A 20,826-nucleotide genomic window follows, 5' to 3' on the forward strand; every position below is an offset into this window, starting at 1 on the left:
AAAGAAATCAAAATCAGACCAGTTCTTAAAGCACAAGTTATTTGAGAAATCAATTTAAAAACCCACACATGCCACCTCTGGATCCTGAAAGTTTTGTTCACTGTGTTCAGCCGATGCAATATTTAGGTTTAAGCATGAGATGCTCATTTTTAGGCACTTTCTGGCATGGACATATGCTACCCTCCAATTTCTTGGGCAGTCCATCTGACTGCACTAGCAAGTGCTGCCCACTGTAAGCAAGGAACGAGTGTGCATTTGAACAAGAAATTCTGTGCCTGGTATAAACTGTACAAGCCCCAAAGAAAAGCAAAGTGAGCATGGGACCACAAGCCTTTCAGCAGCAGAGCCAGAGGGGAAAGACACATATTGTCTGACCTCCCTCTCCCCTTCCAGCAGGAGAAATGAAAGAGGAGACAATTTGTGGCTCAATTCCCACCATTCCCACCCTTGGCTTGTGGTCCTGTACTTGCTCAGGGCCCCTTGGGCAAGTATACATGGTTATGCAGGTGCTTCCCTTGTCCTACTCAGAAACACAGTGAAAACTTTCAGCCCCATAAGGCAGGACAGCATTCTCCAAGTAGCACCCCTGATACCCAACACAAGATCACAGAAAAGTGTAGATTACACACACTCAGCAAAAACAGCATTTTTATTGGAAACATCTTGCCAATTCAGAACAGGAACAGGGATACTGGTTTCCATGAAGTTGTCCTGGCGCTGGAGAGCAACCAATGGGCTGCTTTCCATGAGGAGGATGGGGCTGTTCTGGACTGTCTCAACTAGAAGCAGATGGGGAAGAAAACAAAAGGACAAGAACAACAGACATGTGGCTACATATTGTAAAACATACAAACAGTTACCATCAACCACTTGCAACTAAAATTCAGGCTCCTCCAAAAAGGACCACCTTCAGGTATGACAGGTAAAAGCCACCAATGTAGATGATCTTCCAAATAAGCCCAAATTCAGTGCCTTACTGGTTAAAGAGTGCGACAACACAGGAAAACAAGAACGACATTTCAAGTACAAAAAGAGATGGAAGTCCTCTCATGTAGCTTTTCAAAATGATCACCAGACATAATTATCTAGTTTATGCAGTGGACTCCTCTTAGGATGTGAAATATTCCTCCCCCAAAAGCGAAGATTTATTTTCTTCAGCTTTCTAATACACTGAAACTGGGGACAGTTCATTGGTTTCACTACAAATGGAGCTTTGCACATTGCTGTACTCGAATTGGTTCTCTCTTCTGCATTAGGGAGGGGAAGACTGGAAGAATTGAAAGGAGACTTTCAGAGCACTGAAGCTTTACTTTATGGGAAAAGATGTAGAGGAGCAGCTCAACAGAAGGTGTTATGTGCAGCTAGCTGTGACCGAGCACCTGGACTTTACATGATTACCAAGTCATACACTTTAATTATAGTAGCAATTAACTTTCCTGGAGTGCCCCGCAGTGAACACTGTAGCTTCAATCTTAGCTTTGCAAATCACAATTAAAACAAGTCTTTTCAGTAATGTGTGAATCACAACAGTGATGTTTTGCTCCCAAATAAAGAAGGATGGCCTGTTATCTTTACGACGAGCAAATGAAAAGCTTTCACCTCATACGAAGGAAAGAGCTGAGAGCTGCTTGTTTGTCGGTTGCTTTATTCATTGCACCAGAACAATGTTCATTCTCATAACTAACCTCAAATCAGAGGAGGGTTTTAGGATCACCCTACAAATCCTGCAGTCAGAGTTATTGCTGTTTGGAGCTAGACTCACTGGAATGGAAAGAAGCTCTAACTTAAACAAGGATGCCCTAACTAATGTCAGGAAAGAAAAACAAAGTAATCCGTCCCTGCTATTGCACAGGATGATAACCTAAATGCACTGGAGCGTTGGCCTCAGGCCCCATCCAGCCACATACAGTTTAAAAACCAGTTTCCAAAAGGTTGAAAACAAGTGGGGTACAGGCCTCTACCATGCTCTTTGAATAGGAACTCAGCACCAGACCCACCCCCGTGCCTGTGCTGAAATCAGCACTGGTTGGGATGAGGGATTGGTTTGATGGGGGGCTGAGACAGGGCAGCACAGGGTAGGCAAAGGACACTGCAGCTGTTTTCTAGAGCCCTTACTGCTCACCAGGAGGCACAGCTTGGCACTGCTGCACTCAAAGGAGAGGGAAAGGCCATGAAACATGTCCAAGGGAAACTGTATGCCTTATAGGCAACCATCCAGCATCTCCAGGGCAATCCTGGACCTTGCCCGCACACCTCAGCCTTTCCCCCATCAGCTTGCTTCCTCAGTATATGGGCAAAGCAAATCGTACCAGCACCTCCACAGGGGGCTGCACTCCCCCTTGACCATTCTCAAACCCCTGAAAGATCAAGCCCTTAAAAGCTCCACCTGACTCTTTCTGTACAATGCTCTAACCTCAAATACAGCCTAGTGCTGTAAAATGGAGGACTTCATATGGAGCACAGCGCATGCTGCGTGGGCCTTAATGAACAGTAACAGCATTTCGACTGCGAGGCACTGAATTTGGAGGGAGGAAACCACTTGCCTGAGAAATCGTTAATGAAGCTAATGCCATGGGGCCAATCCTGTACTCTGCAGGTGGTTAAAACTCCAACTGACCTCAAGAGATTGCATCAAGAGCAAGGACACAGGGCTGTAGGCAGACAACGTGGATCCAAAAAGTGACTTACCCAAAAGAGCAGAATTGCCATCGCCCAACGGGAACCTCTGGTAGCGTGGAATATTGAAGGGGGGCAACAGGTAGAATTTCTTTTCCAAGAGCGGCTCTAAGCGAGAGGCAGAGGGGTCTGCAGGATGGAACAGGTTATAGACCTGCTGACAGGCTGGTCTGAGCTGAAAGACTATAAAGAAAAAGAGGAGGAAAAAAAATGAGACACACTTCCAAGTATTACAAAGTTATTTGCAAGGCTTGTATTAATTTGCAAAGGGTTATTTGCTATCTGTAAAATGCACTGCTAGGGAAAGAAGGCACTAAAGAGAGCTCGTTTCCAGCACGTTTTAACTCAACTGCTGGGTTATTAGAACATTCTTTACCAAGTCATTTTTGTAGATTTTTTACTTTTATTGCAAGTAAAAGCCTTGTGTAATCCCTAAGTACAGAAGCAAATTATTCTTTATCGAGGGTGGAATAGGCACCACTTAATTTTTAAGTGTGCAAATTATTCTTTATCAAGGGTGGAATAGGCACCATTTAATTTTTAAGTGTGCTCTACAGTCTCTCATCCAAATTACTGGATTTTCTCTTTGGAACCCTGAACCTTTTTATTTTTTTTTCGTTGCAAAAGGTATTTTAAATACCCACTCAGCAGAATCACTAGGCAATGTCAGAACTTACTGTCAAGAGCTGGAATGACTGTTTTCCTCAGAGCAAGGACCAAGCCCAAGGGAGACCCAAACAGGAAAAAATCAGTGATCTCAAATTCAAACTTCCCAAGGTTTCCTCCATCCAGCATTGTGGAGCTGCTAGATCTCCTGGACCCCGGGTCGTTTCTCAGCACACTAGAATGTAAACTAAAACAAAAGGAAGAGCAAAGTGAAGTCAAAATGTCGTTCTCATCTGTTTGAAAATAAAAGGCAGGTTCTTCATTGGTTAAGTAGGTTAATTGTGTGCATACACACTATTATTTTAGCAAAAGGAAGCCAGCCCACTAACCAGCTCCACCTCATCACGCGAGCGAATTCCACGAACCCTCCTATTTCGCTAGTATGATCCAACCCACTGATTCAAGTTCCAAGCAAGATGCAGTTTTTTGGCTTCTTCTTTTTATTTCTCCATTCTCTTAAAATGCTCTTTGTTGGGTGTTGCTGCTGAAGTACTACTTTGCCAGCTAACAGCAGCAAATGAAAATTACTAAATTGCATGCAGAAGTCAGCATTTGCAATGAATTTTTACTTAACGCCATTTGAATTATTATTACTGCTAGCCCTCTGCTTGTCAACATTTGTATTCTTTCCATCACCCTATTCTCAACGGTATGGAAAGCTGTGCTTACCCATTTCTTCCTCAAGGAAGTTGTTGGACAAATGTTAAGGGATTACAAAGGAAAAAGAAAAGAAACATGGGAGGGGGAAAAGAGAAAAAGAAAGATCAAAATGTGCAGGAGGGTTTCATACATTCTTATACACTGACTTTGCCCCACAGAGCTTGACAAACATTTGAGCCATGTATAACCAGCTCTGCAACCATGAGATAAATTGCATTTAATCACACACCTGTGACACCTGTACCTTCACTCCATCTGCGTATCCGTATTTGTTAGCGTTACCAGCATCCTAAGCACCCTGTAAACCCAGCCCTTCCAACAGCTGCAGTGAAAGCATACAACACCTGCCACTTACTCTTTCTTTTCACCCTATACAGTATCTAGTTTCTCCATAAATTCAATGGATCTGAAGTGAAGGCCAGGTGTTTCTAGGTTGAAAGGTCTAATAGGTCTAGAACTGCCAAAGAACTGAGAGACAGGAGAGAGCTGGGAAACACCACCCCTCCCCACTTCCAACAGGATGCAGCACTTGCTTCTATTCTGGATCTGGTGGACTGCAGGATATCAGATGTTAAATATCACAATGCTATCATTTAGAAAGAGGTTATTTTAGAGAGTAATAAGAGGTCTCTAAAACGTCAGAGTCATAATTTTCCTGTCTACTATGGTCTGCAGGGTCAAACTAAGCCAACCTGGCTGGAATGGTATTATTATTTAGAGCTGGAGGGATTGAAAGAGAGAGGGCCAGTTGAGAGCAGCTGAATTGATTTTAAAGCTTTGTGTAACAGAGCTGAACAAATTCTTCTGTAAAATATGTGGGATAAATGAATGACATGACAGCTTGGTCTCAGGGAAAAGTTTGCTGGCATGAAGTGGGAGAGGATGCACGTTGTGCTGCCCGTCCAGACCCTGTGCCTGCCACACGATGAAGTTCTACCTGGGTCGCTGCAACTTGCTGGATCTCTACAAGCGACAAGGAGGCTGCTCTCCACGTGCCGCAAAGTCCTGCTACCACTGCCTTGCGAGTACCCCTTGTGAAGCATGCCCTTGTGTATACCTTGGTGCTTCGAGGTACCTTTGCCCATGTCTGTCATCGGAGTGGGCTAATCTGATGAAGCAGCAGCTGTGAATCGCACATTCAGTTGGGAAGAAAGTAAACTGGTTTCACTCCAATCGTCTCATTCTGGTGAGCGATGCAGTGTCCCACAGGGACAGCACAGTCACCAGCCACCGATGCTAATAAAACCTTTGCCCCAGAGCAGAGCCGTCGTGTATTCTCCCCCTTTCTCTCTCTTCACACATGCACACTCAAAAGCATTACTCTATTTCTAGACCTCTAGTTACCAACAGCAGCCCATTATTAAGTTCACTTATACTATACATAAGTATCATTGAGAAGAAAAAAAAAAGTCAAAACAGTGGCATCAAAACCCTGAGCATAATAGAAGATTACAGCAGTGACAGCTAGAACAAGCCTGTTTCCCTTCCCGTGATGAGCGCCTGTCTCCCTGGGGTCAGGCTGCTGCGCGATGCTGGAGTGCATCTGGAAAAGGACAATCCTTCGGTGAAACTGGAGCAGTTTTAGCTGTCAGAGCTGTGATGCCTTGTTTGGTTATGTATAATGAATACAAAACAGTTTGTAATGAGAGAGGAACCAGTGCATTAAAGAGCTGGATTCAAACAAACGCACAAAACACCAGGTTGTGTATAGACCCACTGTATTATGGCAGGACACGGTTTTCTAGATGGGGACAAATGTTACGTGACACTCCCAGCACCTCCTGTGGGGAACAAGAGAAAGGCACCTTCTAATAATCTGTTTGGACAGTTTTTCTCATTTTACTGGACATTCATCAGTCCTTTTAGGAGTCAAGGGAATGAGAGGAGAGGGGAAATCAGAATCCATCATGCTTCCAGCAGCCTACAGTAATCTGTTCTCCTTTTCAAATGCAACGGAGGCGTTGCATGCATCAATTAAGAAAAGATCTAATGGGCTTCAGAAACAAAATCAACTAATTTCCAAAGTGCAACACAACTAGAAATACTATAGTTTCAAGGACTGAATTTAAGGAGGAGAAAGCAGTTGTGTCCTCAGATGATGCTCAGGCTTTGCTGGGCTTTGTCCCAAGGAAGTGGGTAAGCATAAGAACACGAATGAAAATTAATCTGTACTTGGCTTGTGTTCGAGTCTGCACTGGGCACCGATCAAAAAGTCTCCATATGCCAGACTGCCCAGATGATGCACGTTGACTGTGCTTGTTAGGAAACCTTGGATCTCTCCTGCCAAAAGTGACATTACACTAGGTTCTGGTTTTCATAAGGAATGCCATTACTAGTGATAAAATGATGCACTGATAGCACATTGTTCTGATCACCGTGCTGACAGCGTACCACAACACAGTAACTGGTTCAACAATGTAAACACCCTGTTCACACCCCGCCAGAGAAGAGGAAAGTGCGGTGTGTCTGCATTCCCTGTTGTGGGTGCACAGCAGAGGGAAGGGGTCGTAAACAGGACTGGTGCACCTGGCCCTTGCGCTGGCACCCTGCTCAGGGAAAGAACAAGAATGGCCAGCTCCTGCCATGGGGAGTGACTCATCTTTGATTTCCCCTCAGGTGCCACTGGCAGCAAAGGTGGATTTGGAAATAAATTAAACAGAAGGTGTAAAGGCAGAATAATTACTGTCCTCTCCTGCAGCCAGCAGCACAGCCAAGGAGAATGCCTGACTAATGAGAGGCTAAAGCCATTCCTCAAAGTCCTCCACGCTGGGAGCAGAAAAAATGGTTTGGAGAGAGGAAGCAGGAGAGAACCAGTTACAGGGAACATTTGGATAAAGGCACTGCACTGTGGCAGCTACAGCATCTACAGCCCACCTTGGACCCAGCACTCATCCCACAGAGCAGACGCACATGCCAGATACCACACCAGGCCACCTTCCAACTCAATCCTGGGTATGACCCTCTGACCTCAAGAGCAAGCTGGGAAGAGGAAGCAAACTATTCCAGCTCGACCAGCATTTGCTTCTCTCATCCAGGAAGCTGTCCTGATAAGAGATTCATTGCCTGCTTGAAAATAGACAAAATGCTCATTGGTCTTCCTAAATGCAGTCATCTTTTTAAATAAAGCATCTCTGTGCCCCAAACACATTCACTTCGGATACTTTCCCTCTTGTATAAACCTTTCAGTAGAGGGCCTCAGACAAGAGAGTGCAGAGTTAGAATATAAGGGCACCTATACACGTGCAGCGAGGCTGCTCTGACGTGCTGTAATTACAGCGCACCGAAGCAGACTCAATTAATCGAGTCTGCTGGAGTGTGGTAATTACTGCGCTCCAGCATCACATGCATCAGTGTCCCATGCTGAAAAATGGCAGCAGGGACACTTTAACTAAAGCTCATTCAATGAGCTTTGGTTAAAGCGCACCCCCCCCCCCCCCGCCATTTTTCAGCGCAGGGATGCTGATACACGTGACGTTCCAGGCGCTCTAATTAGAGTGCCTCGCAGAGCCACTCTAGTTAAAAGGGCCACCCCTCCCCCCCACTCCCAAAACATGTGTATGAACACCCAAAGAGCATAAGAATTGCCATTTACAGGGGCAGACCATAGATCCATCTAACCAGGATCCTGTATCACACAGTGACAAAGAGCAGATGCTGAAAGGGAGAGTGAACTGGATCTGACCAGGGTTTTTTCCACTGTTCCTCTCCTACTTGCAGCCTCCAGCATTTAAGGTCTAGGAAGTTCTGATTTAGAGCCCATGCCTCTCATGCCCATGCTCAATAGCTACTGAAGCCTTTTTCTTCCAAAAATGTCTCCAAACCCTTTTTGAACCTGGCTAAACTGTCCAATTCCACCACACCTGGTGGTAATAAGTTCCATACTTTCATGCCACACTATGTGAAAAAGAATGTCCTTGTGTTTGTTTTAAACTTATCACCTACAAGGTTCGTGTGTGACCCCTAGTTCTTGTATTGTGAGAGGTAGTAAATAATAAATCCCTACTTACTTTTTCACCATTTAGTATTTTGTAAACCCTTATCAAGTCTTCCCTCAAACACCTCTCTTCTAAGCCGAATAGGCCTAGCCTCTTTAGTCTCTTCTCATAGGGAAGACGAATCATCTGTGTTGCCCTTCTCTGGTTCTTCTATACCCTTTTTGAGGTGTGGGGACCAGAGCTGAGCATGGTATTCAAGGTGTGGATGCACCATGGATTTATAAAGGGGTATGATGATACTTTGTTCCATTTACAATTTCCTTCTTAATAATCCCTAACGTTTTGTTTGCCTTTTTGATGGCTGCTGGAACAAGGACCCATTAGATGGTGGACAGCAAGGCCTGATAAAGTGTATAGGCTTCTTTGCTTGTCACTGAGTGGCCTGGGAGGGCTCAAGTAGAGACGGCCTGGGGCTCTCCTATTCCACATGCTGAGGGAAGAACCGCAGCCAGAACAGAACAGCTCCAGCTCGGAGACGCGATCCTTCAACAGCGTCTAAGTGGTGGCAGGGTTGAGTCCTAACAGACCATCAGTCCTCCCACTGAAACCTGGAAATTTCATCGAGAACCACTGAAAAAAATGTAGCAGTGTATTTAAAGTAGCACCATCCCATGGCATCATGCTGAATAGCCAGTAATTTCCCTGGGAACTCAACACTCCTTACTGGAACCTAAGCACATCTGATAGTCTGTAACCCTTTCCTCAACCTTGCTCCCTGCAGACCTGTAAGACAACATCAAAACTTCAGGGGGGCACCCCTCTTGCCTCAGGACCTCCCGACTCGATTCCTTTGAAGCCTCACCTTGATAGGAATGCCTGATGCTGCTTTATTGTGTCTAGTTCATAGGTTGACGAATCGCTCCTTTTTCGTGGCAGTTGCCGCTTTGGATCCTCTCCATTGCTGCGAGGAATATCAATGTTGCTCCGGCTGAGGTGTCTGCTGGCTTCCAGATTGGAGCTGGTGGAACAGTAACTGTTGTTCACAGCTATTCCAGGGGACAAGAGGTCGGTGTCCTAGGGTTTGAAGTACACAGGCTTAAGCATCAGAGAGCTGAGTTGCAAGGGCTCCCACGTTACATCTTCCCTCTTCAAACATTCCCACTGCCTCTCCATCTGCTCTAGCATCCAGCTGAAGTCTATCTAATCTCTCACTCCATCAGATGGTTTCCTAAGGCACCCAGGGTATCTCTGTAAGCCCCTTGATCTGAGCTATTTTACCTATCTCACAGTAGTGCCAAGAAGCGGAAGAAAAATCCCCACCAATCTGAATCTCCATTCATGCTTCAGCAGCAAGTGAATCTGTCTGGTACAACAGGATGTTGGTTATAGTTGGAGAGAAATAGGGCTAGAAGGGCTCTCCAGAGTCATCTAGTCCAACCCCTGGCTGAGGCAGGATCAGCCCTATCCAGTTCTAGGCTCAGAACATCCTAGTATATGGAATTTTAATTTGATAAATGTCTGAAAACAATTAATTTGTGGTCTACAAGCCTCAAACTGAGGAGCCAGTAGGCTAGCGTATAACTAGAAGCAACACGACACGACAGTGAGTGTCATGTAATTGGGCAATAACTGAATGGGAGGAAAGCAGACATGCATGCTCAGCTACAATTACAGTTCAGTTAGAAGAAAGAACATTGTTCTTTCAAACAAGCCCCCTAAATAAAATGGGAAATGGTTAGGAATTCTTCAAGACACACTTATATGCTTCAAGAAGCAGGTTAGCAGCCCTCTCTGGTAATAAGGTGCAGGATGACTGGAAGCAAAACTAGAGAGAGACTGGCAGTGGAGTACTCTCTTCTCTCCATAACTGATGGGGTGGTGATGTTGTAATGCTAAGTGTCACCCCAACTGGTCTGTGGTGTAGTGCCTTACCTGCACGCTCACCACGCTTCCTCGCCGGCTGCTGTTTTGGCTCTCAGACACAGTCTGATTGCTGTAACATAAGGCATCGAACCCCAGGATTCCTCCTACACAGTCCCCTACCAAGCAGACCTGAAAAAGCAAACAAAAGTAGAAAAATGCAACCCCTTGGTTTCAGCTCACAGAGATAAGCACAGACGGAGTAAAGCATTTAAACTCCAGAAAACACAAACCCTCATGTGTTTACCAGCTTTGCCGCTTAGATAACATCCCCAACCTCTTGGCAACCCAAGCTGTAAAGGCCTTACGGGCCATCATATCTCGGACTGGCAAGTCCTAGGTTAACAGACCTTATATTAGGCTGGAAGCTGCCTTAAGAGGTTTTTAGCTATGAAGCACAGTTGCAGTTTCAGGAGCAAATCTGACCTGACTTCCTCCTATGTAGGGGGAGAGGCCTTTGAAATGCATGAGTAAAAGAGGTTGGAGCACTTGTGATGTACATAGAGGCAGCATGGCTTGTCTATAGGGCTCAGGTCCAGTGCCTCAGCAGTTCCCTATGTGACTTGACTTATCCTTTCTGTGCTTCAGCTGTAAAAAGGGCTGATAACACTAAGCAAAGTCACAGCAACATAGTGGAGTTAAACACAACAGAAACTGTGAGCCTCTTGGGTACTGTGCAAATAGGAACCAAGTACGTGCCTAAGGCAGGTAGAGATCATTCACTACTCCACCTGTGCAGAAATAGGTCAAACCCAAAGTGTCTTTCAAATCACCTCACATTTCTATGGCTAAGTTCCATTAACTTGATCTTTGCTTTCATTCTTATGATTCATCTCAAATAGGTTTGCTGGGCAGCATGAGAAAAATTATCTTAACAACCAAACAAGGAAAAAAAAACCAGCAACAAAACACCCAAATCACTGTTCATAGCCCAGCTCAATCAAGCTTCTGCAATTCTTCCATGAGATCAATAAAAACAGCTTAAGAGAAAAGCAGCTTTACTTGGTTTCGGTTTGATTGTTACTAAAACCAACAACTCGCTCACCTGGCCAGTGAATGATGTGCCTTCCTGTGATTTGATGAAGTCACTGTAAGCTTGATTGGCTCTCAGAATCACTGTGGCTACCGCCTCCTGATACTGGGGGGATGATGTGGCTAGCAGAGGAAGGGCAGCGAGAGGAATGTGATCCTGACTGTTGGAAAGGCAGCCTTCATCATAGCTGTAAGGGCTGAGGCTGAATACAGGAGAGGAGATAAAGGAGACAGGGCTTTGACATCTGGAGCAGAGAATACCATTTGCAGTCAACATAAGCAGTGTTTTGGATCATTAAAGACAAAAATTTGAAGGGCAAAACTTAATGTGTTCTACTGCCAATGGCGATGCAGTATGGCAAGAGAAAGCACATACACGTATACCCCTCTACCAGAAATTCATTTATATGGTCGGAATGACCCTTGGCCAATAAACTCTGTGCATTCAAGCCAAAGTATTTATTTATTAGTCAGAATAAATCAAATCATAACATTTGGGGCCACACTGCTGCTGTATTCATTGCAGCCAAGTACAGAGTTGAGACTGGGCCGCTTCCTGGTTTATTCATAAAATGTGTTCCCAAAGCATGTGCACAGCTTTCATCAATCTCATGCATCCTCATCAAACACAGATCTTATCTCAGAGCGTGAACAACAGATGCACTGTAAGACAGTAAAATTTAACGCTTCTCTCTCCCCCCACAAAAAGTGGCATTAACTTACTTAGACACCAGTGAAAAGGCTTCCGAGCAGATGGCTGGGCAAGGGACTAGCTTGATAGCAATATGTCCAAGAGCAGCTGGGTAATGCACTCTCATGACCGTGTCAAACACTGTCGTGATGGTATTGACGTCCCCTTGTTTAGAACTCTGATCGCCGCTTCCTGTATCCAGGATGTTCCCCCCATGGAGTACCAAGATGAGGACATGGATTTTGCTTGGCTGCATTAATGGCTGTGCAGATTCATCCTAAATGAAGTGTAGCAAAATCATTTATTTGCCCAAGAGTTATGACGACGTAACACTTTCCATTCCCAAATTCTTTATATACGATAATGCCACCCCCCAACAGCAAGATACTCGCTGTCCATACAAAAAACAGGCAAAACACTTTCTTGTGATGCAATGAGCAGGGTGTTTCCAGTAGAAACACAGAAGTACTAATGTTACCGTTACGGCATCGAAGCCTCATCTGGAACATGTACAATTCTAGTCCCCTGCATTCAAGAAAAATCAATTCCAAGTGGAACATGAGCAGAGAAGAGCTCCTTGACAAGACAAGATTAGCATAGCTCAGCTTGTTATACTAGAAAAACAAAGGCTGAGGAGTGCGATTATTGCTCTCAAGAAATAGGTTGAAGCAGAGAAGAATACCATAGAAAGAAGAGTTCGTCAAGCTGTACAGCACAGGGATAAATTAAAATAAGCGGGCCAGGAATTAATTTAGGCTGGAAATAAGGGGTGCTTGTAGATGTGATGGTCGTCACAATGTACACGTGACGAAAATGCAATCTGTGCGGTTTAATGGCGTCACTCATTACACCTGTGCCAGTTTGGGGGGTTTTGAATGACTCTGCATCATTGCAAACTAGATTACATCTGGTTGTAGTTCAGTTTGCAACGTTGCCAAGTGCAACGATGCAGCTGTCAGCTTGCCCCCTGGCCACGGGAAAGGCAGACAGGCTCCACAGGAAAAAAGGATTGGGTCCCTCCCCGCTTCCTCCTTCAGCAAGTGCTTGGCTGCCACAGGCACCTGCTGAAGGCAAAGGTAGCACGGGGCCTGATCCTTTTTTTGTTTTGTTTTCACGGAGCCTGCCCAGGGGTGAGCTGCCAGTGGGATGAGCTGCGGAGGGCCTCAGTCTTTCCCTCTGCGGCAGCAGTGCCCCTCGGGCAGGCTGCTAGTGGGCGAGTGCTGCCCCAGCTCAGAGGCAGCACCTGGCCAGATCCAACTCTTCCCCAAGCCCATTAGGGCTTCCAGCACCCCGTGCACTGTCCCTGCTGCCCTCCCACCACCTGGGACCACCCGGGAACGGGCTGACTTGCCCCTGGGGCAGTATGGGGAAGTGGCAGGAGCGTAGCTGGGTGTGCTGGCAGCTACAGAAGGCAGCAGGAATGGTGTATGGCATGCTGGAAGCCCACCAAGCCCGGGCAGGCTCAGGGAAGCATGGGACTGGCGGGCTTCCAGCACCCTGTGCACCATCCCCGCCACCAGCAAATCCTGATGCCCTTCTGCTGCCTTCCCGCACTGCCCCAGGAGCAAGTCAGCCCATTCCTGGGCAGTCCCAGGCAGCGGGAAAGTGGCGGGGACAGTGCACGGAGTGCTGGATGCCCTTGCTGGGCTCGGAAAAGAGTTGGATCTAGCTAAGTGCTGCCTCCGAGCTGGCGCAGCACCCAGCCTGCTAGCAGCCCACTTGGGCAGCCCGAGGGGGCACCGCCATCACAAAGTGAAGGACTGGGGGCCCCCAGAGCTCAGAGGCTGCTCAGCCCACTGGCAGCTCACCCCCCTAGCCATGGGAGAGGCATGCAGAGTGCTGCTTCCAAGCGAGAGCAGCATCCAGCCTGCTAACAGCCCACTCGGGCAGCCCCAAGAGGCACCACAGCCACAGAGGGAAGGACCAAGGCCCCCTGCAACTCAGCGTGGCTTTTAAGATGGAGTGGGATCAGCTTATGAAAGGAATTACATGCCATGCTTGCCTGAAAGAGCAGAAGCCTGCAGTAGATGACCCGAAATGTCCTTTCTGTGCTGTATATAGTATAAGCTTGTGCATAGCAAGATACCCAACTGCAGGGAACCGCATCATTTCCAGCCCGAGAAAGGATATGTTTAAAAAACCCAAACAACATCTTATTCTGTTCCAAATGGGCTAAGGGAGAATGCCATTTCTCTACAAGCTTGTACAACATCCATCCAAACTGTCAGCATATTACTGAATAGCTGGGTAATAATGGTTAAAGCTGGTTAAACTAGAAACTCAAAAGGGAGTTGTGCCATCTCCTTGTTTACTAACACCTGCTGTGTCCAAGGGCTCATTGCATCTTAAAGGTATGATCATATGACAATGCAGAAACCATAGATTTATACATCAATCTTTCTTCCAAAGACTTCGTCCCTCTAGGGCAGTGGTTTTCAATCTCTTTTTATCCGTGTCCCCCTAAAAAAATTTTGAATGGAGGTGTGGACCCCTTTGGACATTTCAAATGGAGATGCAGACCCCTCTAAACTGTAAGTGTGGGTATTCACATACTTTTGATTGATCACAGTCATCCTTTGCGGAGCCCTAGACGTAGTCTGCAGGCTCCCAGGGGTCTGAGGACCACAGGTTGAAAAACACTGCTTTATGGTAATGGAGGCTACTTTCTAAAACTTAACAGGTTCTCGCATGCTCTGTCTTTTGGAACATTTTTTCGTGGTATCTGCTGTCACAAAGCTATGACTTTTTCTCATGAAATATCCGTAAAGCAACTACAATTCCTAATTCTTTCTTGTATGGGCAATAGCAACGCAGGGTCTCCCCTTGCTTTTGGAGAAGCCAGGTCCAAGAAAGACGTGTCCAACTCGAAAGCACTTTGAGATTCATAGCTTTAACAGCAGGAGGCCTCCAAACATAACATAGGAATTGCCAAATAAAATTCTAAAGCCTGCTTCAAGGCTAAGCCTTCCGCTTCACTTACAAAGTCTTTAGAAAGAGGTGCAGGCTTAGAAAGAGGGGATTTAAAGACATCAAGTGCAAGGGAATATGCTGCACCCCTTTGTTAAGTTGTTTCCCTGACTAATCACCTCTCTTAAAAAGCTGAGCCCTATTACTGGCCAGAAGTCATCTTTGGATGAGATGCTGTAAAAAGACTATGCCATATTATTTTGTGCTATTAGGCTGTGCAAATTACCACACTTAGTAATATGCAACCCTGCAGCGCCCGTAACACTGACTCTGGTTTGGAAATTCATGGCCAGAAGCACAGAAGGAGCTCTTTGGCTGAGCCACTCCTGACAAGAAGGTTTGAAATGAGTCACCATGAGTCACTACCAAGCCCAGATCCTCTGAATATTTACTGGCAACTGTTTGTAGACAGACTCCTTTCCTCTCAAGTTCATTAACCTCTGCTCCAGAAGGAAACAGGGAATTTCTGATGAAAGGAGGGGTGGAGAAGGCTACTTAGACGCCTCGTTCCAAGTATAAGAGAAAGGACCCACAACCTGCTTCTTGAACTACAACTACCCTTTAACAAGCAAGGCGTGTTGAAAACTCAAAGAAAAGAGTGGGTGCCACCCAGTAAAGGAACAAAATGTTTGTAATTCACAGATTTGCAGAGGACTCTCTTACTCCCTCCCTTTATTTGTGAACACTGATAATTATCTATAGCAGTGCTGATTCTTCCACATTTTTTCCTAGAATGATCTTTCCAAAACAAAACTAAAAGGATCCATACATGCATACGTGGGTTGGAGGAGAATACAGTCAGTCACATGCTGATCTTTTATGGCCCTCTGGGTGAGGTGGGGGGAAAAGCCTTGCCCCGCTCACCCAGTACTGAAGATGAGTTCAAACCACGATGGGTAGTTTTAAGGTCACAAATCTCCAGAAAGTCCAGGCTGTTTGGATTCAGGGTTCTGGTTTGGGGCTACAGTCTATGATCAAGCTGGAAAAGCAGTTCTGCACAGCACACAGTGCTATTTCTGAATACGGTTGGTGCTAGGTTAGTACATGTCAGAGGACAGGTACCTGCAGCATATCGTGTGGTCTAAAGACACCTGAGCTATATCAGCTACCGGACCCAATGCAGGTCATTTATTTTGCTTCTCAGTACTGTTCTATTATAACTGTAACTGTATAAATGTAACTATTATAGCATGGCTTATAATAGTTTCTGGAACCTGAGCTAGCTCCAGTATCTCGACCTACTACTGCAGCAGCGTGCAGGCAGACATACACATAGGATTGCAGCAGTGTCTTTCTGCTGTGAACTACAATCACTGTTGCCTATGTGCTATTAACAATTTTGTGCAGGTAACTACCTTGGTGGGGAGACCGCATAAGCATTGGTAGGAATCAACTCCATGGCACAGAGGTACAAGAGGGACCACTCAACTACACAGAAAATCTCTGTTGCAATGTAGGAGGCCGTTTCCTCCACCCCTATATCAGTAACATTTTATAAACAAGGGTTTTATTTAGATGCAATCTGAGTGCTTACTTCAATTATGCTCAGCCTTTCCACGCTGGAGCCAATATGGTATTCTGCTGACGGTTCGTGATACAAGTCATCTGGAATTAAAGAGATTTGAAACGTAAGTAGAGTGTCAAACTCCATTTTGACAAAGTATGTACTTCTTGATCACAGCTAAGCTGACACTTTGCAACACGTTCCACACCAAGACCCTATTCCCATCTACCCAAATCCCCCAGTCTCATTTAGCAATATGGGAAAGTCAAGGTATTTATACTTTCAACATTTTTTCACAAAATCAAGGAGCTGCATCTTCATTAAATTCAACAACTAGATCTCTCTATCCTACTCTCTCTTTAACATGGAGGGTTTTATTTAAAAAAAAATTGAATGTGGAAACCTTGTTGATGTATGAGAAGACACAGCACATAAAAAAAACAGCCCACATTCAGACAGCCGGAGAAGACATAAGTCCACTAAATAAACCTGAAATGCAAGCTGCTAATTGCAAAAAAGTCATATAGTAATGGGGGGGTAACAGTACTGCATGTACTTCTCAGGTAGGTGTAGAGAAGCAACGCGAGGCAGTCTCGCACAACTGTTAGAAACAATCACGCTGCACGAACTAGAAAGTGCCTGGAACTACACTGAGAACAGGGTTTGATTTGCTCTTCTGTCTGCTTTGTCTTCTGATCACTGCGTCACTGGAGGAATCAGTCTAACTTAATGAGTCAATTTTCAAAATCTTAAAACGACCAAAGAGAAGAAAACATTGCAAGTAAGGAGGACACAGGTGAGACTGCTAAGCCTTTCCTAAAAGCAACTCTGGATGCGTGGAGAGGGAGCAAAGAGACACAATGATCGAGGAAAGTCTGGGTGATCGAAGGCCACATCGGAGAATTTCACTGCTGTAACAACAGACTCGCTGGAAAAACAAACCGATGCGGAAAAGAAGGGAGCTGAGTTCTCCCTGTTTCCGATCCCTGCTGGACAGGGGCAAGGCCTTTTCACCCTTTGCCTCTGTGTCTCCATTTGCCTCCGTCTCCAACTATACCTTCAGGATTCTTGCGAAGGTCAAATTAAGTGGCCAGGAAAAGCTACATGTGGTGTTAAGTAAAGAGAAATAAATTACCCTGGACATCATCGCACTCAGGAGTTTCAATTTTATCCATCAGATCATTGGAACTCCATTTGGTTATTTCTTTTGGGAACAGTTCTTCATTGTCAGACAAATCCTCTTTAAAGAGAGATAGAAAAAGCATTTTTAAATGCATGCACACTTACATGGATTTATCTGTGTGTAGATATGCACATAAAGAATATCTAAATAAACCCCCCTGCAAATCTTAATTCTGAGTAAGAGCATTAAAGTTGGAGTCAACTGTTTAACCACTATGTTGATCTTTAAAATGTATTTTGGTGTCAACCAAAAAGACTGCTCACATAGCTCTAAAGTGCACATAAATAGTCTGAAATGCAGTCCGCTGTCTAAATCCAAGTACATTTTCCTTGCCACATTGTCTGCCTTGCACTACTTTGTGACACTGTGAGGCAATGCTAATTAGGCAGCACATTTTACTCCCAACAGTCAGGGGTAGGCAAAGCAATCCCTGCCGTTTGCCCTTCATAACTCCCAGAGGTGTTGCAAAGCTTAGCTAACTTTTTTGTCTAGCTCTCTGAGTTAAAGGGTGCTAAGTCTCATTATTATTAATACCACCAGCATCTGAAGCAGTGTAAGGAATAAAGGCAATTTAACTCCATGGGCTATTTCTGGCCTTGGAACATTTTAATTGGTCTAAGTCTGAAGCTAGTTAAATTTAGAAAGAGCAACAAGATAGAGAACTTTGCCTAAACTTATGTTTTATGTTGAAAATGGGCTAGAAATCCTAGAGAGATAGCCCTAATGCACACTAGGAAAGGTTTGCAAATATAGTTCTGCCTGCTACAAATACAAGAAGCTGTACCAGCAAAAGCACTTTTTTGCTGGCGTCATTGTGCCCGTGTGTGTGCTTGCACTAGTATTCAAGTGCTGTAGAAAACTAATCAACCTCCAAGCAACATGACAGTGACAGCAATGGTGAAGTGCAAGCCTGATTCCAGATCTATAATTCTGAATCTGCAAGCTGCCAGGGGTGGCCCCCGTTGCCCAGACAAGAGCACAGACTGGTTGAAGTGCCCTCCGATACCAGGAGGCCACTGTACGCAATGGAAATGTTGAACAAGGACATCACACAGACTGAAGCTGAAAACACAGACTGTTTCATGCAGGCTTCGGCACACAAAAAAAATCCTTTCGCATCCCCTTTAAAAAAGGGTGATGGTTTGGGGACCCAAGAGACGTTTCCGTACCATGCCCTTATGAACTCACCTGCAGGCTCATCAACCTTGAAAGCAGGTGGGCTCTTTTTCCCCTCCCCGTGCATTCTGACACTTGGCAGCTGGCACATATTAAATATTTTTTTCCTACCCCATGAAGAGGATTTAGTAAGCCCCACCAGTAAAACTGGCTCTACTTTTCAAATGCAGCACGCAAAAAAAAACTAATGGGTTTGCTGTTTACTAGTTATCTTCCTATGAGCTACCTCCATCAATTAGTCAAGCAGGACTAACAGCTGGGTTTGCTTTAATCAACACAGTTATCCAGAGATTTCTTTAATATTCCTGGTCCAGACTCAAGAAAGATCGTAGCGAAGTAAATCCTGACTGTGAACAGTGTTAAAACCTGTGTTGCCAGACAGCACAAGCAAACACGGATCCTCATGTAACCTTCACCTCCGAGAAGAGCTTGCTCATTATCTCTCATTCATTTTTCTGTTCCGATGTCAGGATTTTTGGGTATGACCTTATCAATGTGCCAAAACACTCCTGAGAAGTGCCGAGTAACTTCAGCTCCTGCTGACACAAGACAAGGGAGAGTGCTTCTTGCAGGAGTGCACCTAGATAAATAATGTCTTTCCAAAGAGCAACAGATTAAATATTAATCAAGCAAGACCTCCTCCAGCCCAGCTGGTACTGGCCAGCTGACATCATGACTAGCTGGTGATCTATGGGAAATGAACAGTGCTTTCCATCCAGCATCCGACAGACGTGCCATAACGATCATTAAAAGACACTTCATTAAAAGACATTCAAAGCTTCAAAAATGGGTCTGTGGATGGGCAGGCGGCTGAGGCTCAGGACAGATCTCAGTTCTACCCCTGGCTCTTCACGCTTATCCCCATGGTGCCTCATTTTCCCCTCATCTAAAAGACGGAGAACAAACCATTTCCCCACCATTTGGGGAGTTTTCCGAGGCTTAAATATGAACTTTAGTTAAACGCATTGAACTCCATGGAAGGACAGGAGCTATATCATTAGTCTAACCCCTGCTTCTTTCATGCAACAGAAACCCCACCAGGCAGGCTGCTCATGCTGAAAGACTAGCCGTTTTGAAGACCATCTCTATGACAGTGGAGCGCTCTTCACTCCGATACTAAAGAGCAACCAATTTGTAGCATCTCAGATCTCCACATGACAATGAAATAAAAGGCAGCGTTTTAGGGAAACTCGATTTGAAATTGCATTTCTTCCTGTGATGGCAAGTTAATTTGGTTTTGAAATGGTACGTATGGCTTCATGCCTACCGTTTCTCTCCTGAAAAGTTAAATTTGTAAATTTAAAGAGTTACACGCAGAATAATGGCTGCAATTCCAGACTCAGTCTCAAAGATATAAAAGCTGTAATCTTCCAAGTCACGGGTGCCATACAGTTATTAATAAGATCATTAGTTGGAAGGCTCTCAAGATCAGGAACAAAAAAGATCTTGAAATACTATTCTTTCAAATACAAATCTGATAAGCAGCTAAGAGAGTTATATAAAGCGGGCTGAATGCACTGCTCGGCAAAGACTGTTTATTTTTAGGTGCTTCTAATAACACCTCAACCGTAAAGATAGCGACCTGGAAATTGTCATGGCAACATGCCATTTCATTTTTTAACTACAGCATAAAAACTTAACTTAATCTGATTTTGCTCTGCGGAGGGACTCCGCGTGCAGGTTACGCGACCCGATACGGGATAGGCAGGCAAAACTGTGTGCGCCAAACAGATCGAGAACAAAAAAGGGAGATTAAATTGTGAGCTTCTCCAGCAACTTAATCTAAATATTGAACTCATTTCCTTGAGAGGTTTAATTATAGGTCTGACTGCTGCTTAAGTGATCGCTGAATGGAATATTACTCCTGTTATTAGAACTTATTACAATACAGATATTAGATATTACTATATTTGTCCCTCTCTTTACCAGAACACGCCCGCAAACGAGAACATGTAGGGAGTCTAATAAGATAAAGTCTTTTGGGGCTCAGATTCCACTTGCTGTATTGCAAGAAAATCTATGTGTGTATTGGAAGCTATTATGAAGAGCTTTAAACAGCATTGACTCATATCCTAATGCACACTTAGTTTCCATGGTACTGGCCTCTCCTACAGTATTAACTGTAAATGATGTTCAATCCTTATTCACAAACTCCGTGCAGTTGGGGTCCAATCAGAGATGGCTGCAGCTAAGGAGGCAGCAGGTGGTCACCACCCCAAAGAGAGTTGCCTTAATCTAACCATTTAGAGCATTGATTTAAGAACCAAAACCCCAGCAAATTAAAACTCATTTCAAACTAGACTGAACAGAACACCGTCATTATACAAGGCGGACAAATTCTGCGCTGGCAGGGGATGGGGCAGATAAATTAAGCAGGTACTGTCCATTTCTAGATTCCATTATTCTGTAATTAAAA

The 20,826-nt window shown here is 44.8% G+C and overlaps 1 protein-coding gene across 7 annotated transcripts in view; it reads right to left on the reverse strand.

Annotated features, from left to right (window-relative positions):
• Positions 1-20,826, reverse strand: part of PITPNM2 (phosphatidylinositol transfer protein membrane associated 2) — a 180,979-nt gene that overhangs the window by 23,600 nt on the left and 136,553 nt on the right. For 3 of the 7 annotated variants that reach the window (XM_019486736.2, XM_019486738.2, XM_014598467.3), the window contains exons 9-17: positions 17,187-17,291; positions 16,082-16,152; positions 11,613-11,857; positions 10,903-11,092; positions 9,870-9,989; positions 8,800-9,011; positions 3,354-3,529; positions 2,689-2,859; positions 630-779 (exon numbers count right to left, since the gene is read on the reverse strand). In XM_019486736.2, the coding sequence (XP_019342281.2) occupies positions 630-779; positions 2,689-2,859; positions 3,354-3,529; positions 8,800-9,011; positions 9,870-9,989; positions 10,903-11,092; positions 11,613-11,857; positions 16,082-16,152; positions 17,187-17,291 (1,440 nt within the window). The remainder of the gene's footprint in view (positions 1-629; positions 780-2,688; positions 2,860-3,353; positions 3,530-8,799; positions 9,012-9,869; positions 9,990-10,902; positions 11,093-11,612; positions 11,858-16,081; positions 16,153-17,186; positions 17,292-20,826) is intronic. The other 4 variants (XM_019486739.2, XM_014598469.3, XM_014598470.3 and 1 more) reach the window with 2 other exon arrangements.

Source organism: Alligator mississippiensis, chromosome 10 (assembly GCF_030867095.1).
Source record: "Alligator mississippiensis isolate rAllMis1 chromosome 10, rAllMis1, whole genome shotgun sequence".
NCBI lineage: Eukaryota > Metazoa > Chordata > Crocodylia > Alligatoridae > Alligator > Alligator mississippiensis.